General features: G+C 44.8%; 1 protein-coding gene across 6 annotated transcripts in view; it reads left to right on the top strand.

Moving 5' to 3' along the window:
- GALNT13 (polypeptide N-acetylgalactosaminyltransferase 13) overlaps window positions 1–27237 on the top strand; it is a 158461-nt gene that overhangs the window by 75737 nt on the left and 55487 nt on the right. For all 6 annotated transcript variants that reach the window (XR_008733679.1, XR_008733676.1, XR_003560646.2 and 3 more), the window contains exons 5-8: window positions 7742–7908; window positions 9327–9534; window positions 10593–10763; window positions 19123–19240. Coding sequence is in view for 2 of the 6 variants with exons in the window: in XM_055719318.1 (XP_055575293.1) it covers window positions 7742–7908; window positions 9327–9534; window positions 10593–10763; window positions 19123–19240 (664 nt within the window). In the remaining 4 variants the exon portion in view is untranslated. The remainder of the gene's footprint in view (window positions 1–7741; window positions 7909–9326; window positions 9535–10592; window positions 10764–19122; window positions 19241–27237) is intronic.

Genomic DNA, 27237 nt, shown 5'->3' on the forward strand with positions numbered 1-27237 from the left:
TAGATGGCCAAGATGCCAGCATTGGTGATCAGTGCTGATGGGGACATCTCAGGATGTTACTGAGCATTTCTTGAGGGCGTACTGTGGATCAGGAGCTATCAGGCTGCTGAAGTGCTTCCTGAGGCAAGGAGGGCATGTGGTGACACAGGGGCAGGGCACTGCAAGGTCCCGGGCACGGCTTCTCCTTAGAGCCTTGACCTCTGGTTCTTCATACAGCAAAACCAGCGCTGCTGCGGAATGCTGCGGAGCCTGTAGGGAGGGAAAGGTGCTTCTCTTGAATGGGCAATCTAGGTTTTTTAAATGCTTCATTGTGATGGGAGCAATATCAGAGGATCACAGAATGGTGTGGTTTGGAAGGGACCTCTGGAGATAACGCAGTCCAACCCCCTGATAAAGCATTTGCTTGATTTCTGTAGTGTATCCTACAGAAAATGTACCTTGACAAAGCAGCCAAGCCACACCAGCTGCCAGCTGCGAGATTTAAACACCAAAATAACTAGTAGTAGCCTTACCATGGTAAGCAGTATCATAATCTTTTTCAGGGTGCATCTTGCCATCTGTTTTCATTGGGAAGGGGCTGGGGGGAGAAGGCGGCTGAAGGATGGTGACAGGCAATTACCGATGGTGTGGCGGGGTCTACCCTTGTCCAGTCTCTGTCTGTCAGAACTGTCAGTCCTGTCAGGTCATCCCTCCGCTTGCTTTTCAGAGAACACTTCTATTGCACTAATCAATATACAATCACGAACTTTTGGAAGGCGTTTGACAGTATTGTATAGCTGAGCTGGAGTGCTTTGTTACTGGGACAGCTTTCAAAATGAAATCCCTGAATTCAGAGGCGTCAAGGCATGGTTAAGGTTGTCCAACATCCACCACTTCCCCGTTCCACTTGAGGGTGCCTTCGATTCCCTCTGTTGGCACAGGCGCTCCTGCACCTGCCTGCCTTCGCTGCTGCCCTCCTCAGCCTCAGCCCCTGGCCACCGAGCACCCTGTGTTAAACACATCAGCACTGAAGTTGTCCTATAGGTACTTGAGTTTCCCTCAGCTCATTTGTGAACTGATAAACGTTTTCCTAAGAATCGGCATGTAAGATGTTATTCCACATAAGAACACATTTAAATACACGGAGTTGTTTTTGTAAGCATGATAAGCTGTTTTAAGGTGACGTCTTCCATTTTATGTGAAATTATTCTTGGTCATGCTTCAAAAATAACGTGTGTGGACGTGACGCTAAATTAAGATGGTAAAACAACTGCAAGGCATAAAGTTCACTGGACGGTAACCGCACCTATGAAAAGATGAATTTATTGATTTAATTCACTCTGTGACTTCTGATGTTTTGGCGGTTTGCTTAAATGCAGTGCGATCATTTTTAAGAGGCAGTTTTGCAGAGGCTCTTTCTGCATGGTGATACATTCATCACTCTTTGGTATGGGTCTTTATGTGCATTACTATGAAATTAGGGGTGAGTTTCTCGTGTCTTGACGCTGCTGTCAGTTTTTCAGCTATGCCCTTGTACCTTGTCTACCGATGGTGGTGGAGGCAGGGTGCGGGTAAGAGGGATAGCTGCTTGTCCTGCTGGACAAGGGGTGGTTTGTGGTTGCATTAGCTGGTGTTCGTCATCGGTGCCCCGGAAATGGGATGCACTGAGATCATTGCTGCGGTGAGCTGCAAATAGGAAGAAGTAGGTGCCTGCCCCGCTCCTCAGCAGCACTGCCTTTGGGGCTGATGGAAAAACTTCTGTGGTGTCCAGCAGCTTTCCCAAATCACCTCCCGGTGTGGCATTCAGCTCAAAGCTGAGAATGAATGAGGTAGGAGATAGCATTCAGGACTATCATATTAGCTGGAGAGAGATACAGCAGCAGGTTGTGATACAGCATAGCAGGTATTTAAACTGGACTGATTTTAAAATGCAAGAATTCAGTGGGGAAAGAGACAGGAACTAAGACGCAAAACAAGTGCAAAAAGAGAAATTACATGTCAGCAAGGCAAAGAAGTAGTGAGGAGGTTGCTTATGTTACTTTCAGATGTTATCTGCTTACTGCACATATTAATGGTGTTGTGCAATCATAGATGCTTTACAATGCTGGAAATCATGATTCCAGTGCAGTCTAGTGTGGAACTGGTGTATTCAAGAATACTGTTCATCATAAACAGTAAATACCCTTCTGTGAGGAGACAGACCTTGTGAACCCACAGAGATAAATTAAGGTTTCATATGTTCATATATGTAGGTTTTTGTGTACGTGTAGATAAAACTGTACATACCTGCTTATATAAATATATATAACCTATATATATTAGATAGGTGAATAAATACGCTGCCACTGTTGCACAAACAATATTAATCAGAACATAAATATGCACTAAAAGCAGAGACAGAGGTGCAGCATGCAGCAAGTCAAGAGTATTAATTTGGCACTGGGAGATGGTGCATTCACCCTTTCCCTTCCCACCTCTTGTCCTTCACTTCCATCACCTCCATCACAGAAGACTGCAGCGTGCACTGTTACTGGTTTCTCAGTCTGTCTGTGCCTGGAATTTGGGATCCCCTCTCAGTATCCTGACCAACAGCTCCTCCGTTTTGCTCAATTCCCCAGGCTGTTTTGTGTTCCCTTTACCCTAACTTTGCATGCACGTCAGTGACTGCTCTGCACCAAAAGTACCAGTCCTGCAACAGACTGGTTTCCAGTGCCCTGACATAACTGGAGGGTGCAGTAAATTTGGTCACCTGGAGGCATCATACCGGTGATGTGTGTTACCAGCCTTTTCTTTATGGGTATTTTCACTATAGCAAAGCAATAAAAGGTAATGACTAAATAATCATGAAAATCCCTCAAGTCTTATAAACAAAAAGTATTTAACACAGTTCTATATGTTCCCAAATGCATCATATAAAAATATACTACATAATAAATTGTATATAATAGCAATAGTCTCATTTTTTCCCTCCAAATACTTTGCTTTCATGCATGATCTTTCGCCTTGAGTTGCTTCCCTGAGAGCTTCAGCACGGTTCTGGAAGGCATAAAATCACGGGGTAACCCTCCACGCTCACATAATTTTCATGCAGCCAATGGGAAGGATAGTAAATAGGTAGAATCTCACTCTGTTTCCATGTTACTGATCTCAGAAAATGTGTTTTTCTCATATTTAAGCAGCTGTATTTACTTAATGTGTATTCATAAAGTAGCATCTGATGACTGCATGAGAAGACCCAGTGTTTCTGGGAAAGTATTTCCAGTGTCAGTGTGTGTGAACAATCAGGACACATTGTAAATAATGCAGGGGTGGCGGAGAGGGAGCCCTCGTGTTTGATTGCGTGAGTAGCAGATTACTTACTTATCATTTCTTCAGCGCATGGTGGATTTTCGAATTGGAAAACAAGCAGCATGAGTCACTGTCGTCATTGCAGTAAAAGGGACGCAAAAGGCTTTTCTCTTTTGTGCGCTCTAAAGGGAGCAGAGCGTTAGGTGGGTATCTGGGGCTGAACCCCCCCTAGAGGTGTGCTCCAGGGGCAGAGTGGACACTGGCGGAGGCTGAGCCTTCCCTGGGGAGGGACATGGGACACTGCAGATTCCACATCCCTCCAGACTGTCCCTCTCACGGGATGCACTCCACCAAGGTACCCAGCCCAGAGACAGTCCCTGGGAGGGCTCTCGTGGACATGGTGGGGATGTGAGAGCTGACCTAAAGCTGTGCCATGTGTCGCTGCAGTCGTTGAGGGAAAGCAGGGCCGTTGGACACGGCAGCTCGTTGTGGCCAGAACAGGGAGGTGTTGGTGCACCAGGTCTCTCCCTGCCGTCCCCTTCTGCTGCTGGTCTTGCCCCATCTCCAGCATCTCCCTGGCATCGCTGCGCCACATTCATCTACTGACCATCCAAAAAAACCCAGCCTGGCCAGGAGGTGGGCTTGGGGACATCTTCGTGAGGTGAATCAGCCCACGAAGAGGTGTGATGAGCATCGTGTCCGGAGTGTGGCCACACACAGGCAGGAACGAGGTGGTAAGGGGGTGCAAATCAGTCACACCCGTATGGATTGTGATTGTTTTCCCTTGCACATCTTGTAAATGGCAGTGGGAATTACTTTAAGAGGAAGAACAGTGATTATACACCCACTGTATGGTTGTATTATCACCGATCTTTGTTGTTTAACTTTTAAAGTGAATCAAATACTTAGGAAAATTGTTTTGAGTGAGCTTAGTGAAAACTAATCAATGTCTCACTTCCAGCAGAGAGCAGAGGCATGTTGGTGAGAGTATAACCTTCCCACCCAGAGCCGTCCCAGCCTCATGCCACCTGGTATTTCAGTCTCTCTGTCCCCTGCCTGCCTCCTTATGTCATCTATAGCTACAGGGCTGGCCATGGCAGGTCACTGGCAGAGCAGTGCCATTGCCGTTTGCTGGGAAGTGCTGTGAAGAGGATCTGGGACAGCAACGCAGCTGTAAGTGTGTAAGTGGAGTGCTGTGCCTCATCAGTGGGAAGTGAAGTGGCAGCTCTCTGGTGTTAGGTGTGTAAGAGTTGTGTCAATGACCTAAGGATGTTTTTGTTTAATTCAAGGAGTAAGTGTTTTCACCGTGGGAGTGATGGTTCCAGACTCAGGTCATCCCAATGACCAGTGCAGGAATCGGGTGTTACACACAGATTCATCAATTAACAAGCTCTAGTGACTTCTTGTCTGTGCAGAGTTTGCCAGCTCCAGAGCATTTTAAAAACCTGGTCCTTAATAGAATAGAATATGCTGTTTTGGTTGGAAGCGACCTACAGTGACCACCTAGTCAACTGCCTGACCAAGCTCCAGCACGTTGTTCAGGGCATCATTCAGATGCCTCTTAAACCCTGACAGGCTTGGGGTATCGGCCACCTCTCTAGGAAGCTGGTCCCAGTGTTTGGCCACCCTCTCGCTAAAGAAATGCTTCCAAAGTCCAGTTTAAACCTCTGCTGGAGCAGCTTTGAGCCATTCCCATGCATCCTATCCCTGGATCCCAGGGAGAAGAGCTCAGCATCTCCCTCTTCACATCCCACCCTCAGGAAGCTGGAGAGAGCAGTGAGGTCACCCCTCAGCCTCTGTTCTCTGCAAACTAGATCAGCCCAAAGTTCTCAGCTGCCCTCAGAGGACATGGTTCCCAGCCCTTCGCTAGTGTGGTTGCCCTCCTCTGGGAGCCGTCAAGGACCTTCACATCCTTCCCAAAGGGTGGGCACCAGCACCACGCACAGCACTCATGGTGGGGCTGCCCCATTGCTGGGTACGGCGAGGCAGTCCCCTCTTTTGTCCGGCTGGTTATGCTGTTTGATGCACCACAGGATGCCATTCATGGATCTTTATGACCTGATTTATGACAATTTGGATTGGTCTGTCTGCTGCAAAGCATAGGATACATGACCTCTTCATGAGTGTCCTCCACTCATCTAGCCCTTAGCTTCCCTGGGTGCCATAAGGTACCTTGGAGAGTAATAAAAAGGATAGTTAAAATACTGAAGATCCTGGCAAATACTACATGATGATAAAAATTCTGTACCTTAATGTTCTGTTTGCACTACAAAATTAGCATTCAGCTGCAGACAAGGAACCATCTTCTTGTCTCCTTTCACTACTGATGTATGTTTCTGAATACTTTTAAATGTAATCTGATGTAGTAGTTCTTTTCCAGTTTCCAAGATTGTATCTATTTTAAATGAAATTAAAACGGCTGTTGTGAAATATGGAACAAACAGCATTTATTCCAGCTAAGAATGATGTTAAGCTCTGGAAAACGACTCTCAACATAAACATACTGAGCTTTGTGCTGCAGCCTTTCTGCTTTTCAGTCTTTGAGACCTGACTGTGAGCTGCCAGGGTTGACACGAGACACCTTCCAAGGGCAATTACATGTGTGAGGAAAACTTCTACTGTGCCTCGGAAACAAATAAATTCAAAATGTCCTTCTTTGGATACAGTGTCCTGCTGGGCTCACACTCCTTTAGACACCTCTGGGTAAGCACCAGGTGTCATCATGGATGATAATTAATGAAGGACTTTTATTTGTCTGAACTCTGAATCTAAATCATAGTTGATGGATGGTTGTATCGTTAATTAGATTGCGGAAATGGTGACGGTGGGATGGCTACCAGCAAACTTTGGTGGTCATCATCAACATGAATTTAAGACTGTTGTGTGTGTGCGTACATATATATATATATATATATATATATATACACATATGGATATATGACAGCTTTCTGTTGTCAAGATCTACTGACCAATGACATATATATGTATACACACACACACACACACGTGAACCTTTTATCTGTACCATAGCAATCAGTGATACGTTGTATTCTTCTGTATTCTGTTCTCACCTTCTGCTTTGAAAGCTGTGCTCACGATGTTGTTTTATCTTTTTTTTTTTTTTTTTTTTTTTAAACTGTCGGTGAGGCAGAAGAAAAGGTTAAAAAGAGCTTTGTTATGGTCGGTTATGTTTAAGAAAGAAACTATATGGACAGGCTGACTTTTCTTCAGGGACCTCATTCATTCATTCTCTTGGCCCTTGATTAGAGCAGTTTCTGTGATGGGGAGGCTACTCCTGAGCAACTCCTTCATTGGGACTGGTTGATTTTTCAAATAACACAGACAAAACTGATATGCTGAGCCTGAGTCACAGTCAGAGTGTAGGGTATGTAAATGCTAATGAGTAACTTACTAATTTAGATTTTTTTTGTGGGGGGAAGCTTCAAATTTGTGGTATTCCAGAGAAGATGAACTAAAAAGCTATACCTAATTTCTTCCCACTTTACGTGCAGTTTAATTCATAGTGTGTGTGTGCTGCTGCTGTACAGTATGTACATGCTCCCTGTCCCTTCTGAAAGGGCTTTCCTGAACCAAGGTTACAGTAGGAATCTCAGGGCCAGAGAACCATATGGTAGCAAAATAGAAAAAAAAAAAAAAAAAAAAAAGTGCAAATTATTTTCAGTCGCAGTGGTTAAGAATCCAATATTAGGTATGTTTAAGTGATGACTTGACCTGTGCTGGGCAGGCTGATGTAGGTGTGTTTGTATTTTTGAATTGTGTCCAAGATGTGGAACAAACATGCAGAATTTTGGGTTGTCTCTTGTAATAAGCAAATAGCTTCAATTTGCTTCTGCAAAATCAGCAAGAGTTGCTATCTGTTGCTCACTTTGCCTTAATTTCCACATTTTCCAAAACAGGTGAAATTACTGACCTCTCATTCTCTCATTGAGTGGCTATATAGAGTGGTCTAGAAAATAGTGATTTTTTTTTTCTTCTTTTTGAGAAGCCACCAAAGATGGGAAGGTCTTGGAGGGCTGTGTACTTCAAACTGTAGAATTTAGAATTTGTGACAATGAGAGTCCCTTGACCTAACTGTAACCACTTGATACACCTCATATTAATTGCCCCGTGTCCTGTGTGCAGCTGTGTCAGGACACGATGATGCTGAGCCTGCTGGATGCCAATTTCTTGGCACACCAAGTGGGAGCGAGGGGACTGGGAGCCTGAGGGAGGTGTGAATGCAGCGGTGCACGTTCCTTTGGATACTCTGCTGTGCTTTCTTAGCAAGAAAACAGAATTTGAAGTTCCCTCTGCCTTCTGGCTTGGGAGCTTGAAGAGATCGGTGACCACTTTGGAACATATGCTCAACAGGGCTTGAAGCCCCTTTTCCAGGCTGTCCCATCAGTAGAGATCTTTAGGGATTTTTGTAAAGATTAACCTCCCTTTTTTTCTGTATTTCTGTATTTTTTGGCAGGTGCAAGACAAAGGTCTACCCCGATGAGCTCCCCAACACAAGTGTAGTGATTGTGTTTCACAACGAAGCCTGGAGCACCCTGCTTCGGACCGTGTACAGCGTTATCAACCGCTCGCCGCACCGCCTGATTTCTGAAATCATCCTGGTGGATGACGCCAGCGAGAGAGGTAGGTTTTGGGAGAGAGGAATCGCGTTCCCAGTGGTGGTGTAGCGTGGCGTGTGAGGAGCCGGCAGGAGAGCTGTGCCTGTGCTGGTGGCCAGGCTGTTATTTGTCATAATAACCCGGTTAAATCAAAAACTTGATAACCCGGGGGGGTGGGTTATTGGGCAGTAACTCATGGCTGGGGTGCTCTACCCACACACCAGCAGCACTCTTTACACTGTGCTTTATCGTGGCATCTGTAAAAGACAGACCTTTTTCACATCTCTCTCTGTCTGTCTCTTGCTGTCCCTCAACCCCTCTCTGTTCTGTGTTTCAGATTTTCCTGAATATCCAAACTGAGCCGGTTTCCTCATATTGCTCATCTGTGTGGGTCATTTATTTTGGGTCTGGCTTTTTTCTTTCTCCTTCTCCCTGCTTTCCCCCCACCTTTCTTCTCTCTCTCCCTTGCCCTGCTCCCTTCCCCCCCTCTTTCCCCTCCTTTCCTTTTTCCCCCTCTTTCCCCCCACTTTTTACCACTCTTTCCCGCTTCCCCCCCCCCTTCCCGCCCACCTTTTTTCCCTTTTTTATTTCTTTTTTCTCTCTTTTTCTTTTTTTTTTTTTTTGTTTTCCTTCTTTTTTTCTTCCTCCCACCCCAGGGTTTAGCAACAAAACTGTCTGCCTGTGAGACTGATATTACCTGGGAAAGGAATCGCATTTCATTCCGCAAACATACTCAATGGAATGATAAATTTTCCTCAAGTAGCCAAATGCGTATAATGGCAAATGCACCGTGCAGCTGCAACGGTCCAGCAGACAGAGGATGCAGGCTGAGCCATCCTTTAGTTCTGCCCCATGTAGCATTAACTGAACTCTAATTACTGTCCTGGATTTCCCTGCTTCAGAGGACAAGTAGGGTTCGTGTTCCTCTGGGCCAGGATGTGGAGGAAGACTTTATCCCAAGTAACTACTGTTTATCCAAAAAGCAAAGTTTTGGGTTCCTGAAGAGCTCAAATGCTGACCTTCATCAAAAGTAGTCGTATTTGTATTTCACTGTTGACAAATTAGCAGCAGCGTAATCATTTTGCACTCACTCTTGATTGCTGGCTTATCTCGAGCAAAACCGATTGTGACTTTTGTAAAATCTCTGTGGCATTTTCACGGGACGCTCTAGCTGCTGTGTGCGCTCTTTGCCACGTGGCTGCGGGGCGCAGGGTGCCAGCGTGTGCCTCGGTACCTCGCCTCAGTCTTCAGAAAAACCCAGGATGTGTCAGGGTGGTTCCCGGTGTCAGGGCAGCGTGTGTGGTATGCCCCTGGGAGGGCCGAGCGTGATGCATCAACTCTGCGGTTATATTTGGAGTCCTTGGCAGTTGCCAAACCCAGCTAAAAATAAGGTTTCTCTTCTATTTTTTTTTTTTTTTTCCCTCCCCCGATTATCTTTGGCAGAGTTTTTGAAGGCCTCGTTGGAGAACTACGTGAAAAACCTGGAAGTCTCCATCAAGATCATCCGGATGGAGCAGAGGTCGGGACTGATCCGCGCGCGGCTCCGCGGGGCAGCAGCCTCCCGAGGGCAGGTGATAACGTTCCTGGACGCGCACTGTGAGTGCACCCTGGGCTGGCTGGAGCCGCTGCTGGCCAGGATCAAGGAGGACAGGTGAGCGCAGCGCTGCACCGTGCGCATGGAGAGCTGGAATGGGAACAAGGTCATTGGTCAGAAAAGGAGATCGAGGGGGTTTGAAACCTAGCGGGAAGGTGTTCGCCAGTATTTGTGTCTAGGATCTAATCAGTAGAGACTGGAGAAATCTTAATTTCTAAATAGGTATGTGATAAGCTTTTGATTCCTACAGCAGGACTCTGTTACTGACGGAAGACCAATAATGCCAGGATGGCAACTTACGCCATTCACTTTCACGAGTCCTGGGTGTCCCCACCCAATGGCAGTCTTCACCCCTTCTTGTCACCAGTCACAACGTCTTAGCGGTGACACCTCCAATATCTCTGAAATTTGCACTCTTTTCTTTTCTTTTTTTTTCCCCTTTTTTGGCCTGTTTTTTCCTATATTCTCCTATTTTCTTTTTTCTCTTCTTTCCTCTTTCCTCTTCTTTCTTCCTTTACTTTTTTTACCACTTCCCCTTCTATTGCCCCCTCCCCCCGTCTTGGCCCCCTCTTGCCCGTCTTTCCCTACCCCCCCCCCCCATCTTTTCCCCCCCTCCTTTTGCCCCCTCCCCTCCCTTTTTTTCCCCTGCCCCACCAAGGCCCTCGCTCTGCTCGATGGACGAGCAGCCCCAGCTGCACACGGTGCATGGTCCCATTTATGAACCGCGCTGCAGGTGCTCCATGAGACGCACACGGTAAAACCCGCCCTGCTCAAGCCCAGCAGCCACAAGCAAAAATAACCCTGTTTGTCCTGCTGCTGCCCATCTTGGGAGGTGTAGAGGGAAACTGCACAGATGCAAGGAGCAAACCTGCCCAACGCAGCGTAGGTCGTGCTGCTGCCGCCTTTGCGGGGTCGGTTGTTGGAGGGGTGGGTGTCGGTGGCTTTTAGCTCTTGGGAGCACAGCAAGGGGTCAGAGTCTCCAAAAAGCTGCGGGCAGCAGAGAAGGGGAAATGTAAATGGGGTTTTAGTAGAGAAGCCTCAAACTGAGTGCAATATTCAGCACACTGACATGACAAAAGTGTTCTATTTAAAAATAGCCTATTTTATCCTTACAGGAAGACCGTTGTCTGCCCGATCATTGATGTGATCAGCGATGACACATTTGAATACATGGCTGGATCTGATATGACTTATGGAGGGTTCAACTGGAAACTGAACTTTCGCTGGTATCCAGTTCCCCAGAGAGAGATGGACAGGAGGAAAGGAGACAGGACCTTGCCTGTCAGGTGAGGAATCAAGAGTACTGTGCTGTTCGAGTCTACCGTGTACTTGTTTGTGTAGCTAATAGTGCTTAATACCTAAGATTTTGCTGCAGTATCAGAGAACACGTGTCAGTTGCGGCACACTGTTCAGGGCAGTGAAGACCAAAATCGACCTATCCTTAATGCTGCAGTGTAGGTATCAGAGCTGAGAAAACTCATTTATATCTTCTTTTCAACATTCAATAATTCAAAATCTTATCTGCTTTGTAAGTTCACCCTATGATTTTTTTCTGTAAATGCCCTGTGACCTTCTGTTTACAGGTGTTACTATTTTTTTGTAATTTTAGGCCAATATTAGAACATACTGCTGAAATACACATTTTTTAACACTGAACACAAGTATTCGGTTATGATGATTTGCACTTAAAATGCGTACTTTCATCATTGCCTAGAGGATAAAATTGATGACTGTGCACACTGAGTCAAAAATGATCTAAGAGTATGTCCTGAATTCCCGTGATCATTCCTGACCTCTTTCATTTAATTGCTCAAACCACGGACTGTAACAAAACCTCTAGAAAAATTTTAAATGAAGCTGAAACAGGACAAATTGGATAAATTACTCACAATGGGTTATTTGCTCAGCTCTAATAGCTTCTGTGGTCTTCATGAAAAGTTTTTTTTTTAAAAAAAAAAAAAGGCAAAAAGCTTTCACAAGTGGATGTAATGGTTTCAAACCTGTGTGAGAGACATGATGAAGTGGACAGAATTCCAGTCCTGCATACCCCCGCAACAGGCAGATAAAGGGAGAGCCAACTTGGCGGGAGGGGGGGGCAGCAGTCACAGCACAGCTGTGCGAAACGCTTCCAGGTAAGGCAGGGCGGACAAAGAAAAGCCTTTCAAAATTACACAGGCCAGAAAGTGGCCAAAATCTGTCATTGTTTGTCCTTCAAAGCCTGGAGGCAGGGAAGGGCTGGGATTCTGAGGTTGGGCTCTCAGGAAGCACAAGCGGGTGCCCAGGAGCAGACCCTGTCGCTAGCAAAGGGGGCATGACCCCGTGTTTGAGCTGGGCACTGCATTTCTCATGATCTCAAATATCATCACTCAGCTGTGAAGTCTGCCAGCAGCTATTTCGCTAAAGCTGAGGTGTGCGTTAAAATCTGTAGAGTTAATTATCCTAACGAGCCGCAGAACCGCATGCCGTGCTGGCTGCTGCTCCCACTGTGTCACTGGCTGTGCGCTGTTTATCCTGCCTCTCCCGCACGGCATCAATTCACAGAGACAGCGAGCTGTCAGAGACATGCAAATCCCAGTTCTTGTTTCCTTATCTTGGAATGGAGTAGTATTTGAAGTGAATCCATAATCAGACATGTAATTGATTCTTTAAATTATAAAAACAAAGAAATAGTGCACTTCCCCCCCCCCCGCCTCCCGCTTTTAGCTGGTGGTTGCCTGGTCCTTTGGGGATTCTCCTGGTGAGATGGGTGTTAGTGGGCAGAGCGTGGGTGAAGGAGTCAGAGTTTAATGCCAAGTGCCACATTCCCATAATTATCACTTACACAAGTGCTTTAGAGTGAAGAGGTGGCTCTGAGGGTGTGTAACTGTGCTGGCTTAAGACCAAAGTGTCAGCTTTTAGACATATGGATGCCCTGTCTGATCACATAGTGGAGGCATTCCAGTCTCTTTGGTGTCAGAAGAAGGTACTCCCTGTTTCATTTTCCTTTTTACCTGATGGGAGGGGAACCAGCAAAGCAAGCGAGCTGTGGAACTGCCCGAGTATAACAGCATTCCTATGGGAAACAACATTTAGTAAGTTATTGGCTGCTTTCAGTGCTAGCTGGTATTTCCAGATGTTTATCAAACGCAATCAGAGAGACTGCGGCAGCCCATCAGTCCTGAGGTGTAGGAAACACAATCACAAATTCTGCATCCAAAGAGAAAATGTATAATACTTCACCTAAGAATGGTTCTTGGCAGCTGCTGCCACTGAGTATTCAAAAAATGAGGCAATAAAAAGAAGCCAAAGCCTAACCCATACCAAAAATTCAGAAACAAATTGATGAGTTCATATGCTTTAATCCATGTTGCTTCCTCCATTCTGTAACATTATTTCAGTCTCATGTAGATTGACTATGTCTTTACTCATGTTTTTTCTTTATAATCAGTGAAATAGGTGTAGAATGCAAACATCATTGGATTACACGTTTGTGTGCATGTTTGCGTAACATTACCATTGCACTCAAATTCTGCTTTTTGTTACATTAAAATCCACGTAATTTACAGTTTTACTCAAAGTATTTATCTTCCATAATAACATTGATAAATTCCTACCTTTGCTTTTTTGATTTAAAATCATAACGCGTTTTCAAACTGTGAATTATTTTATATACAACTTACTATTTACGTATAATTTGTATTGTTGTATAAGTATTTTTATGGAAAAGATTAGGAGAGCTTGCTGCTGAGAGCTTGCCAGTTGGTATGAACAGGGTTCAGCCGTCACGTACGCTGTGGCCATTAAGCCTGACGAAGTTACCATGGAAGGTGCTGTACCCTCCCAAAAGGTTGCCTGCCCAATTCTCTCCCGTTCGTGCATGTGAAAGGCTGTTTGCTTGTTTGCCTAGGGAGTTCAAGGAACTGTTAAATTCCTAAGTTATGTATTTGAATCAAATAGTCGCCTTTCTTGGAATCTCTAGATTTAGTGGGAAAAGGTTAATTAATTCAGTGACTCGATATTAAAGACCTACAACTAATTGTCATGCAGTACAGCTGCGGAAGAGCTTTCTTACTGACAACCATTAGAAAAGTTAGATTGGTTGTCATATTTTTAGCAAACAGAACGGTGGGGACTCATAGGTGCCTCTCATACTGATTAGTGATGCTTTGCTTTGGTCAGATCGGGTTCTGATCAGAGATCTGTACGTGGATGCTATTCCTGCTCTTCATGCGCTAGTCCTTACCGCTTTTGCCCCTTATTTTCTTTTTCTGGTTCTTAAACCCTGGTCTAACATCCCTTCTCTCATTCTCATTTTCTTCTTCTTCCCTTGCCTAGCTCACTCTCAGGTCAGCTAACACCGTGATGGCGTAACCTTCCCAGAATAGTCTAAACCAGTAATTCTTACCCGAGGAATCACAGGTTTTGTGAAGGTAGCAAAAGCTTTCCCAGTTGGCGACCACTCCTGGTTTAAAGGCGGTAGGTGGGGGTGGGCAGCACTATCAGTGGGGAGCTGTCCTGGGCAGCAGGTCGGACCATCTCTGCCCCTACCCCATCAGCACTCCCCACCTGGGGAGAGGGAGGATGGAAGTTGGTGGTCATCAGATACTGGCATTTCTTGGGATTTTTTTTTTAAACTTAGTTAGAATTATTTTTGGTTTACACGTACAATGATCAGAAGCAGAAGTGACATCAGGAAGCTTTCAGTTCACGAGGTGTCTTTGCTAGGACCAGAACTATGAAGTTAGAAGAGGTAGGGGACAACTAGAAGATAATCCCTGAAGAAAAGATTGTTCCTGGAGACAGAGCTGTTCAAGACAAGTGTTTCATTCTCTGAGGTTTGTTAGGATCAGCCAAAATGGATTTTTTCAAGTGTATTTGCGGAAATCAAATATGTAATGTGGCTTTGAGTACAAATGTCACCTGAGCCGTGGAGCTTGCAGGGGCTTCCCAGTGTTGCTTTAGGGGTACAACACTTTGAAGGTACAGCAACCCCCAAGGACCCACGTCAGTGGGTAATATATGTTTGGGGTTTTTTGTCTGAATAGTGAAGGCTATTCGGTGCTTTTCTGATGCACCTCTGGATTTTGTGCTGTTTCCCCGTAGAGTAAATGCTGTGACTTCCACTGTCACTGGGGTAACCTCCGGCTTTGCAAACCTTGTAAATGATTAGCCCTTGTCAAAATGTGTTATTGTAAGTGCAAAGCCCATTTCTGTTCCCAGAGGGCTCCCTGGGAGCAAAACCCAGATGGTTGCCCTGTGCAGAGGTGGAGATTAAAGCAAAAAAAGCCTCCTGCAGGTATCAGGGGTGATGGGTAGGTCTGGGAATGAGGAAACCTGAGAGCTCTGGGCAGCGCAGCTCCCTCTCAGGTGTGGCCTGGCTCCATGGGAAGCGTTCTTGGGCAGTACCATAAAGCCAGCGGTCCTGCTAAACCTTCCCTTCTTCTTTTTCCACTGAAAAATATCTGCCCCGTATTTGTACTTTGCAGATTTTCTTTTGTCTTCAAGTGAACTCATATCTCCTCTGTTTTTGCCTGTGGCAATAGAAAACTGGTCTGCACCAAGATCAGTTGACAAACACCTTGTCTTCTATACATCTACAGTATTAAAAACATAAAGTGTTTCTGTGCTGGGCATTTACAGCCTCTGCACGGCACATTTCTATGGATATTTCCATACTTGCCTGAATTTTTGTTAAGCTGAAGGCACTCCAGGCTAGTATTATAAATCATAAAAAATATATGTTTTCTTCTGGAAAATCTTTTCTCAAGTATAAATTGGTTGTTGAGAAGAAAAATACAACATCAAATATTAGGAGCATATTGTATTTATCTTATTATTGTTATTATGGCTGATTAAACTTATTGGCTGCAGTTAATACTGCCTAGATGATGTACAGCCATATTTTAAACTGGTGTGAAAACCTTATTCCAAGCTACATAAATCATATAGTCTCATTCGTTAGTGGTGTGGCTGTGGTGACCATTGGGGCCCTTGGAGTGGATGCACCTGATGGGGAGCTTGGAGGGTGCAGGATGAAGTGACCTAACGTGGCTTTAGGGAGCTCCCAGCCTGGGGGACCTGAGCTGACCATCCCCGGCCACAGCAGGGGCTGCTCCGTGCCACCCCCTCCTCGCTTCCCTCCCCGGCATGGCGTGAGGCACCACCGGTGGGATGCAGCTAGCCCGGGGATTGCTGCGGTACCTCACGTTGTGCAGCTCCTCTTATGGGACGTGAAAGGTGCAGGCGCAGGGGTGGGAATCCTGCTTGCCGCTAATAATTGCAGAAATGAGTAGCAGACGTTATCTTCAAAATAAAATTAAAAGGGGGGTTGCATGATGATTCGAGTTAATCATAACACATTAGTGTAGTAGTTAGTATGGCTCCACGTAGGCAAAATATAGCTCATAGGCACAAAGCTTAGACAAAAACCGTAGGAACACTTACGCTTTCTCCTAGTACTGTTTCAGCTGGCTTTACAGTGAGAGCTCTGCAGATCTGTTTGTGTAACATTAAATTTACATAACAAAGAATAGTCCTGCCTGCTGCGTTTCAGTTATTTAAGAATCTGTGGTGTTTGTTGGTGTGTAGTTACTTACATTTTACAGCATGAAACTCAGCACTTTCAGTTAGTAGTTATTAGGGAAACACTGTTTTTCATAAACAGTTGCTGATGACATTTCAGAAGAATCCAGATCTGCGTGTGCAGTTCAGTTGCATCATTCAAAAATGGCTTAAGACCAAATCTTTGCAAAAATGGGAAATTTTGTACCATTCGGGCAAAGGCTGACCTCCTGCAGGGGAAGGAGTGAGAGGAGGAGGGAGGAGAGGAGGTTTCTGTTGCAGACAGAGGAGTGGGGATGGTTTTAGTTGTCCGAAACCGGTGGCACTCCTAATTTCAGTGAGGTTGGTGAGGGTAGGAAATCGTTGTGGGCTGGAGCTGGGGTCTGGGCATGCAGCGCTGGGAACAGGCTCTCTCCAAATGTCTGTGAGTCCTGTGGGAAAGCGGCCCCTTGTCAGGCAGGTGTGTACACCACGTACCGACGCAGCTTTTGGTATCGGGGTACGTAGCTTTGCCTGGACTTACGGGGTTGTCAGGGAATCAGGAATAGAAATTTATTTTAAATACAGTATTTTTGCATTGGTAATCATCCGCCACAAAACTGGCTCACTTAAGAATGACTTCAGAGTCTGCTTTATTTTATGCTGCCCATGCTGGGCGGCGTTTGGCTTCCACGCTGGCAGCAGGCGGAGGGTCTCGCCGCTGGCCACTCTCCCCAGCTCCACTCGCCGCATGGCTCAGGGGAGCTCGGGGGGTGGCAGGGTTGTGGGGGGCAGAGACCCAGCAAGGCAGAGGGCAGCAAAGCGGCTTGGAAACCTGGGAAGGTTTAGCCTCGTCTGAATGACAGACAGTTAATTAACTGAGCTTTCAGTGCTGAGAGAAGAGGGAGAAAAATAGAAATGAAGGGTTGGTAAACTCAGGGTCCAGCATTATTTCATTGCTAAACTGCGCTGTTTGTTTTGTGGGTTTGTGGGGTTTTTTTGGGGGGGAGTAATGATAGTCAGCTCGTGCAGAAGGGGAAATAATTGCACAGCAGGAAAATTACCAGGTTTTGTTGAGAATAAGTGAGGGCTTCTTACTGCCTGGGCTGTGTCCAGTGCCACCGCAGAAGAATCTGTGTACCACAGCCCCGTCCCTGCAGTCCCCACGTACTCTGTGTGTGCGTGTGTAACACACACACTAACCCACACCTTACACCCCGATTCTGTGTGCAAATAGGGGGGTGCTTTATCTAATTCTTTTTGCCTGTAGGGCATATGAAAACTCCTAAAGAAAGATCTAAGAAATGCCCAAGCGATTCAGGTTCCACCACGAGCTGGAGCACCCTTGAAGCCCCTCTGCCACCTTTTTCCTGCATTGCACATGAGCAGTTTTGTTGCTGTTGCTTTTTGGAAAAATTCTGTAGGCTTGTTTTATTTCTGCGTTTGCCTAAGGCTGTCTCCAAACACAGGAGCTCTTGGAGAAGCTGAGCTTCAGATGGGCAGAAGTGCTGATGCTGGAAATGCTTCACTTGTACAGATTCAGGTGCCTGATCTGACCATAGGATATCAGATATTCCTAGCGGTCTGCACAAGCAGTTTATTAAATAACTGAAAGAATGAGTTCAGTTTTGTGACTGAATCCCTTGCATACAGGCCATAGTTACTGCCATGGTTGTATCATTGTACTCATATGCATTCAGCTTGCCTTACGTTACACGTTTTCAAAATCCAGTCTCACCCACTTTGCAGTTGTTTTCGAAGCTGAGGACAGGAACGTGACTGGTACTTGACCAGAAAGGCTTGATCTGCAGCTACAGTAATGTGCCCGGAAGTCCTCACCAGCAAAGCCCATCACTGTGGGGATGCTGAGAGCTCAGCATCCTCACACCAGAGCCCGTCTGTCGCTGTGGGGATGCTGAGAGATCGGCATCCTTACTCCAGAGCCCGTCTGTCACTGTGGGGATGCTGAGAGCTCGGCGTCCTTACTCCAGAGCCCGTCTGTCACTGTGGGGATGCTGAGAGCTCGGCGTCCTTACTCCAGAGCCCGTCTGTCACTGTGGGGATGCTGAGAGCTCGGCGTCCTTACTCCAGAGCCCGTCTGTCACTGTGGGGATGCTGAGAGCTCGGCGTCCTTACTCCAGAGCTCGTCTGTCACTTTGGGGATGCTGAGAGCTCGGCGTCCTTACTCCAGAGCCCGTCTGTCGCTGTGGGGATGCTGAGAGCTCGGCGTCCTTACTCCAGAGCCCGTCTGTCGCTGTGGGGATGCTGAGAGCTCGGCGTCCTTAAAGCTGTCACTGGTGATAGGTGCTGTCACCCCACACCCTGCCTGAGCTCTCCTGACAGCAGATGCTGGGGCACCTGCAGGGACACATCTGGGCTTAAACCCTGTCCTTGGGGCATCCCCTTTAGCTGTGCACTCGAGTTTGTGTGTAGGCACCGTCCATCTTGTGAGAGGGCTGTGGTTTGGAGGGTACATACAGGCGCAGTAACTCAGAGCTGTGTTCCTGCTAGCTGGGGTGAGCATTTTTCATTTCATGTAGACTTTAAATGCTGAAAAAACACAGAGCAGATATTTACAGGGAAATAGGACATCTTTACACAAAGAGAAGTTGCACTCTGACTGGATTTGCCTGTTGTAAGGATTTATAATCCTGTTAAGAGAGATTATTCCTGGTAATTTTATGCACATTTAGTCTCCCTCTAAGGCAAAGCTGAGGCATTAAACTCTCTTCACTAAGCATTTCAGACTGGATTTTAACTGCTGTTCTGGATGCAGAAGGCCAAAATTCCATCCACTTTACCATCACAATACTCTTGAAATAATCTATGGAAATGTAATTTTGCGGGTAGGAAGCAGTGCTGCAGTTCTCGCTCGGGCAGTGCTCTCATCGGCTTGGGGGAGCGCTGCCCGAGAGGTGCACACAGCCCGCACGCTCAAAACCGTGTGATTGTCGTTAGTAGTTTGTATTGAAGTTGCTGTGCATAGAGTGTATTTATAGTCAAAATGTCTGAGGTAGTGAAATGTATAGTAGTGTCACTTAATAAATTCCACAGTGTCTTTCAAAAGATATTTTTTCTTTTCTTTTTCCCTTTTTTTTTTTTTTTTTTCTGTTTGTTTTCAACTAGGACCCCTACTATGGCTGGTGGCCTATTTTCTATTGACAGAAACTACTTTGAAGAGATAGGAACTTACGATGCAGGAATGGATATCTGGGGTGGAGAGAATCTTGAAATGTCTTTTAGGGTAATTGCCGTTTTCCTTCATTTTATGTCAACACACACAGTTGTGCGGTAACGGTTCCTACACTGCAGACAGGGCAGTTCTGCTTTAGCTGTCTTGCAAGTCATGGGTTAATTTAAATTCTCAAGATATTTGGGAATGCCTCATTATAGTATTTCGGTCCTTTTTACTGCATGAAACATTGTATTACTGTTTGGAAATTTTTACACTTTCAAAATAATATGTATTTCAGTAATACCTTTCTTTCCTTGTAAAAGAAATAAGACTTTCTGTCAGCTAGTGCAAGTCCTAGCTGACATAAACAAGTTACAAATTCATACAGTATAAAAAAATAAATAAATTCAAATATATGTTTTAACAGAAGTTTTTGAAAGTTTATGTCATCGTGAACTTTCAAGCTCTGTCTGGGATTTTTATTCTGTGTGAGAGCTGAGCTCGCAGAGAAATTTCACATCTTGGAGAAAAGTGACTGTGTTTCTGCTGGAGATAGGTACATTGACCATGACAAGAATAAAATGCCTTTTAGTGAAATGCATTTAGTAATTGTCCTTTAGATATAAAAGAAAATTGGAAAATTGAGTCTTTAATAAGTAATTGTTAGAAAGGATGCTGAAAATTACTTTGAACATCTCTGATGTGTCACAATTTATGCATTTTAAGTAAGTATGCAAAATAAACCCTGGTATACCGATGTGGTACGTAGCACATCATGGGGATATCCTTCTGTTCTTTTTTTTTTTTTTATGTCTTTTTGTCTTCAGCCAGGGCTGGTGGACTATTTTCTATTCACAGAAACTCCTTTGAAGATTTTTGTGAAGCAGGTATTTCTAGAGAAGATCAACTGAGAATTTGAAAGCATTTTCAGCCCATTTTCTATAAACCGTAGTTGTTCACTTCCCGGTAAAATAGAAGGGTAGAGTTACTACTTCTGAGTATTAATATTTTAAATTGGTGGATTTCAACAGTTTTTGGTGTATAGACCCCTAAAAATATCTCTTGGATGGATGTAGGCCCCTACAAAGGAGCTTATTTTTAACTTCAGCCTGTTAGCAGGCTTGTTTTTCATGTCTTTAGAAGTGATCCCTGGAGCAGAGTGACTAGCAGCACTTTAAAGTGTTAAATGTGTGCCTCTCTCCAACCAAACCCGCATGTTACTACTGTTTGTTCTTCACCGACTATCAGTGTGTGATTTCTGCAAGGTGAGGGTCACCTAGTCCACTGAAATGTTAAGATGAGAATTGCTGATGCGCATTGAGCGCTGGCAGAGGGAACCTCGGAGCCGTTGGCTCTTGCCGGCGTTTGTTATCGCTTACAGAAAACCTTTTGCAGGACCCGTTTTGGGTCATTACTGCGGGAAGGTCCCATTCTCGTTAGTGAAGGGTCTAAAATACTTAACTCTCATTTTGGAAGAACACTGGCTTTCCATCATGAAAATGATAATCCCTGAAAACCCAACTGTAACTCAGAGGGACAAACAAGGCGATTTTTGTTAAGAGTCCGTACTGGAGAGTACATGGAAGCTGTTTCTCTGTGGGCTCCTTTTGGCAGTGGCTATCTTTGTTAACAAAGATACAAATATTGATCGTTTTTCTGTCCGGCCTTGTAAGTGCAACAGAACAAAACAATTTACAATTCCACGGCCTTTTCCTGCTCCCTGGCATAATAGATTCATTTCAGCCGAAAGCATTTGATCTTCCGCTGAGAGCGGCATGCAAGCCTGTGTTCAGCTCCCAACATATGGTAGAGAAGTGCTCTAAATAGGATATTCATAATGCATAGTCTGGCTCGAATAACGCTAATATATTTTGCAAAACCTTTCCTGAGAAGTTCAGCAATTTAGTGGTGGTGTTTTGTCTTTATCTGGTGCTGTTCTGCTCTGGCTCTTGGCAGCTGCGTGGGAAGCTCCGTGGGGCTCCTGGCACGGGTCAGCCGGCTCCTGGTCGGGATAATTTGGGGTTTGCAGTTCTGTGTAGTGCACGTTGAGCCGTTACCTCTGCCTTTGGTACAGTTCCTCTGGCTCTCCTCCCTGGGCACTTCCGTAATTTATATAATATAGATAATATATCTTCCATCCCTAATTAATCATTGCTTGAGTGCTGTTTCAAATTGGACTTGGATATCTCAATGCTGAGCAAGCCGGCGATGGGCTTAACTTGTATAAATTTTGTGAGAATACTGTCATGAGATATTAATTTCAGCTTTAAATTAAAAATCTCAGTCAAAAATATGTGGAAAGACAAAAGACCAACGACAGCCACTCTCCACAGAAAGCCCTAGTGATAAAAGCAGGAATGCAGCTTTGCCATGATTCTTATTTTATACGTTAAGATGGAGGTGGAGGGAGCAAGGGGAGAAGGAATCGCATGAATTTTGGGGCATCATATTAGAGAACACGATTTTATGTCTTCAGAAGATTTTCCTGCTTAAACTTCAAGAAACACTACCGGCCTGGAATGTGTGCAGCAACTTAATAAAAGGGCATGGTGTCAAGAATAGAAATAAAATTACGTGCTTCCAGCACCAGGGATTACCATGGAAATGCCAGGCCGCCACGCGATGCTGTTTCTTGGTATTTAGAGCCTCCATCTGTAAAGAAAACCAGCCGGAGAGTCAAGTACATCAAGGACAACCAGATCAATAAAATACCAAGGCCTCTGCATTTAAAAACCTATCTGATGTTTAACATCTGCAGAAAATTGGTAGCAAAGAGTGCCGAGGGACTGGGGAGGTTCCTCTGGCAGCCACGTGACAAAACTGCAATTACTCGGCAGGTTTCTGGAGTATCTTGTTGCGGTCAGGAACACACTGAGACTAAGGCCTAGTTTGGGAAACGACTGGAACAGGAGTCAGGATGTTCCTGGAGCTCTCACTATATTGGATGTTTCTATCATCACGTAGGAGAGGGGTGTTGGTCTGTTATTCAGAGAAGAAAACCAAAAAGCCCTGTCATGTTAATCCCCGCAGCCTCAAAAAATGTGGTAAGTGCCTTTGCTGTCTGTCCCTGGCTTACGTCTGCGCCCTCTGATCTGTGGCCAGCAGCGGCGTTACCCCCAGTGGAATGGTTAAAAGGGTTCACGGTATTTTTGGTTTCAGAGAGGCACACAGGCATTTCTGGGCTGGACGCGATGCCCTGGGGAGGGCGCAGGGATGGAGGGTCCCCATGCCAGAGCAGCACCCGCAGGGACGGAGGGTCCCCATGCCTCCCACCGCTTGGCCGGGCAGCACCGGGGCTGAGTGCCGGCAAGGACTCGCAGCACGGCATCACGATCGGTCTGTCGTGTCGTGACAGCCCCTTGGTTCCCATAAGATCCCGGGCGCAGCGTGGCAGTGTGCACGGCTGTGTGCCCTTCCCTTGCTTCTGGCTGAACCGATGTTTCGTCTTTGAGCTGTGCCGCTGCTCGTTGCTGAGCGGTCTTTAATGATGCCTCTTGGAGGATGTATTTTAATAATGGGAAAAAAAAATAATCCTGGCAGGAATGTCCTACAGCTGTAAGGGTCTACTCTAGTAAATGAAAACCTCATTTATTCTTAAACATTTGCCGTATTTTCGTTCATAGGATTCGTTCACCTTTTTAATTTTTCTGTTAAGTTCCCTAAGTGTTTTATCCCAGTCAGAGAGTGTCCTGAAAACTTGATAGTCAGAAAGCAGCTCATGTAGCTTTGGAAAGAGTATTAAAAATAATCTGTCCATCAGAAAAAAAAAAATAAAAATCATTCTTTAAAATAATCCAAGTAGGCCAAAGCAAGGCTAGAAAAAGCAAATGCGTACTCTGAACAGGAATAAAATGCTGTTTACTTTTGGTTTTCCAGCAGCTGTTGGAGGCGCGGAAGAGGGACACAAGGGTTTCCATGTGTTGCCTGAGCGGTGTGATACAGTTCCATGCCGCTCTTGGTCTCTGAAATGTCTGGTTGGACTGTTGGAGGAACTCTTACAGTGAATCAATAAGATGCGAGGATGTTTAATTCTTTTCCAACTTAGTGTAGCATCCAGTCTTTAAAAATACTCTTATTAAAGCATGAGCAAACCATTTTATGGTACCAGGAGCTGTTTCGGTGCGAGGAAACAGGCGTGGGCAAACAGCAGCCCCCTCGCTCCGTCCCAGCTGCGGCCGCTGCTGCTGGAGCCCAGAGCTGCATCCCAATGGTCGCTGCATTGTGGAAGGAATAGCTGATGAGCCTGGATGCTATTGATGAAGCTTTTCCAGATATGCACAAAGGGTAATTAACAGCAATTTTTCAGCCTGACTGTATGTAAGCTCTCAACTTTCAGCTGCAAAATTATAGGTGTAAGAGAGCATTTAAACACGCTTAAGTAAACGGTTTTAGCAGAACCGTTGATTTGGGTGACTGGAAGACCAGCGCTGTGTAATTACAGGCAGAGCAGTGTGCAGCTCCTGGCGAGGCTGGAAAGGTTGCGTGCGTGCAAGATTATTTTCAGAAGTACACTGTGACATTGAAATTAATTTTGTGTGTAGAATTTGGGATATATAAATCCCTAATCACCTGGCAAACAGATTAAAAAGCTATCTCGGTGCTTTTCAGTATTCCTTAGCTGTTTGTTAACTAATTTTAGGAGCACAGTTTGCCCACAAATTGTACTCGAAATATGTTTGTGAGCTTACATTTAAAGCATTTTTCACACAACGTTTTTCCCTTTCTTTGGACTGCATTAGTTTTCCCCTATGTCAGGGTTCTTATCTTTCTATAGGGAAAATATTCAGGATGCAGCAGTTCAGTTGGTGTCATTAGAGACATATTTGGTATTAAGAGTTTTCAGTTGGTTGGTTTTTTTTTCCTAATCATTACTTACCCATCACTGCATACCAGCAAGCTATTTTAACTTATTTAATACTAACTGTGCTTACGTATTAACTTACGTTCCTACTGCAGTAATCTCTGGGGATTATTTTACCGTAGCTTTGATCTGAGCGTATATGTGAGAGATGTTTAATCTAACACCATCATCAATAAGCGCACACCTGAACCAGAAGAGCCCCTTTATGTAAAAAAATATTTTTCTAAACTGAAGTCAATGGGATTATTAACATGTAAAGCATTTGCTTTTGGTGTTTTGTATCTCTGCAACCTGAAATTTTAGTTTTATTTTAATCTAAATCTTGAGTTATGATGGGGTTTGCTTTTAAGCGGGCTGGAGAGATTCGCCGGCGAATGGCAGGTTGGCGTGTGTGTTTCCTTTTAGGATGAGGTAGATGATAAGTACTCCTGCCACCCAAGCATGAACAAGCATCAGAGTAATTTTTCTACTTGTTTTAAAATTCAGAGTAAAGCCTCACAGTCATTTTATTTGTATTTGCATACAAATTATTATTAGCCTTAAATATTTGTGATTGTCTTACATTGAGATTTGTGGGAACTGACTGTGACTCAGTGCTCAAAAATTATAGTGAGTGGGGGAAAAAATCAGACAGGGATCAGACAGGGTTTAATGCACTCGCTCTGTGCAATAATAGGAATGGTTTTAAAATGTCTGTGAAAGCAAAGGTAGTTCTAAATAATTAATGCCTATATTTAAAAAGGGATAAATTATGACAAAGGGATAAAGTAAGGCAAATACAAGCCTTCGTTTTAATTCCATGGCGCGCAATGTTTTACTGCAAACTTTGAAGGAATTAATATTTGTAAGCAAAAAGATAAATAGAAAATGGGTTAGTCTTGCATGGGTTTATAGAAGGTAAATTATCGCATGCTGGATTTGACAGGTCATTTTCCAGACCAAGGAAATGTGGCAGATCTGCTGGATGGTTCTTCACTGAAACATTTCAATAAGGGGCACGCTGGAAATTATCTCCTGAGTCAGGAGACGATGGGGACCAGTATAAACGGGTGGGTGGGAAAATGGGTGGTGGTGAAGTGTGAGATGTCAGGTAGGGATGGGTCACTATTAGAGTTTCTTAACTGTAAAGTTGCAGTTGGATGTTGGTTTTTTTCCCATTAAATAACTTTTCACAAAAAGCAAGGAATGAACTCGTGGAATATGCTGGGTTGGAAAATTCAGGGAGGTACTTGAAGTATGAACAAAGTACCATGGTTGGAAGGACGCCTGATTTTGGGGAATGTATTCGGGTAGAAGGAGAAGGGTTAAACTTCAGAGGAGAAGGGAAGGAAGACACCTTCAACCTCAAAAAGTACTGTGTGACGATAACTGGTTTATGAATAATTCAGTGTGAAAATTAAAGGTAACTTTAATATTTTTTTTAAAATGAGATACGTCAATCTCATACCAGTATATTTGCAAACCAGCTGCCTTTCGTCCCTCAGTGCTTTTAGTCGCCATCAGGGCCCTTATTGCCTGTGACGATGTGTGGGCGGCCAGTACAGTGGAATATTGCTGACCCTAAGGGCTGGGCTCCTGCCTGCGCTGCCCCCGCAGCAAGCGCTGCCGGTGGGTGCCTGGCACAGGGGTCGCAGAGCTTTGCTGAGCGTGGGCTTTGGTGGGCAGAAAGTCTCGTTGTAGCCGTCCAGGGTGAGACACCGGCTGTTTGTAATTCTTTTCCCAGGAAGGGAGCACTAAGATGACTAGAAGGACTGTGGCAAAGCAATAATTAATAAAATCATTGCCATGTTCCGAAAAGTCTCGGCATGTTGGAGGAAGGATATGGTTCATTGGAAATACCTGATTCCCAAGCTGTAGGATCAAGTAAATTCTATCCCTGGAAATTTTGCTGGATTAAAAAATAGAGTGAATGTTAAAATGACTGCAGCAGCAATAACAATAACAAACAATAATAATAACAACAGCAACAACAATAGTAATAATAATAAAATAAAATAAATAATAATAAAATTTAATGGCAATTTTACTCAGTAATTTTTGGAGCATTACATGGAGCAGTCACCAGCTTTGGGAAAAAGCAGCTGGCAGGTACTGGATACCTGACTTGAGGTGTTTACAAAGAGCTCTTCGGTAGCAAAGTGTTGGGAACAGTTTCGGTGTTCACTGTAGTTGCCATGAGAAGTGATCCAATGTATTACTGTAGCGTGTCTTGTCTGTACAGTGAACAGATCTCTGGAATCCCACAGTCCTAAAGCATCAGATGAACTTCTGGAAATAGTCATTTGACCAGGGAATATTCAGGAAGGTTGGTTTGTTTGGGGTTTTAAACTAATACTGAAAAGATAAAGGTCCTTTGCTTCTGACTGGGGTGCAGGTTCATCCACATTCCTATGACAACTGTAATAGATAGCAGATTGTACTGAGGACAGCCAAAAATGTGCTTAAAAAATGTACAGGAACACACATTTTAAGAAGCGGCAGCGTGGGAGGAATTTCCTGCCAGGGAGAGCAGTCGGAGGGGGAGAGCAGCAGCAGCCGGGGGGGAATGCTGGTCCTTGGGCACAGACCATGGGTTAAGGTGCTCCTAAAACTGCCCGTGCCCATCGCTGTCCTGCCCAGCAAGCTGCTCTGTGCATCAGCAGTGTGTATGGCAGTTGTAGTGCCTGCTCCCTTTCCGTATGGCTGCGTGTTCCTCGGCATCCATCAGCTTGACGTTTCACCTGAAGTGACTAGTTGTCACTGAGCTGCAAAACACAAGATGTTAAACACAAGAATATTTTGATGTTGTCGTTGCTTATCCCAACAGAGTACATCACTTAGCATACTAATTAAATTATATAAAAGGATTTAGCCCTAATTAAATAAAATCTGCATTAAGTTACTATGGTAACTTAACGTCTGTGTCGAGGAGCTCTAATTACAAGACTGCACCAGGGTTCCTGTTTAAAACATCCAATGGTTCTTAAACTCTTGTGGTTTATTACCAGGAGGCATTGTAAATTTTAGTCCTGCTGGCTGCTTAGGAGGAGACTAAAGCGAAGGGTGGGACGAGCCTAAGTAAGGAACCGGGCAGCTGGCGATACCTTTGGTGATGCCAAAAATGTCAGTGAACCTTAGTGAAGAGTGAATCCCGAGGGACTGATATTGTCTGGCAGAACAGCAAAGCTTTGTAACCCCATAAGCATCCGATGGAAATCTTTGTTTG

The sequence above is a fragment of the Falco cherrug genome, chromosome 8, assembly GCF_023634085.1.
Source record: "Falco cherrug isolate bFalChe1 chromosome 8, bFalChe1.pri, whole genome shotgun sequence".
Taxonomy (NCBI): domain Eukaryota; kingdom Metazoa; phylum Chordata; class Aves; order Falconiformes; family Falconidae; genus Falco; species Falco cherrug.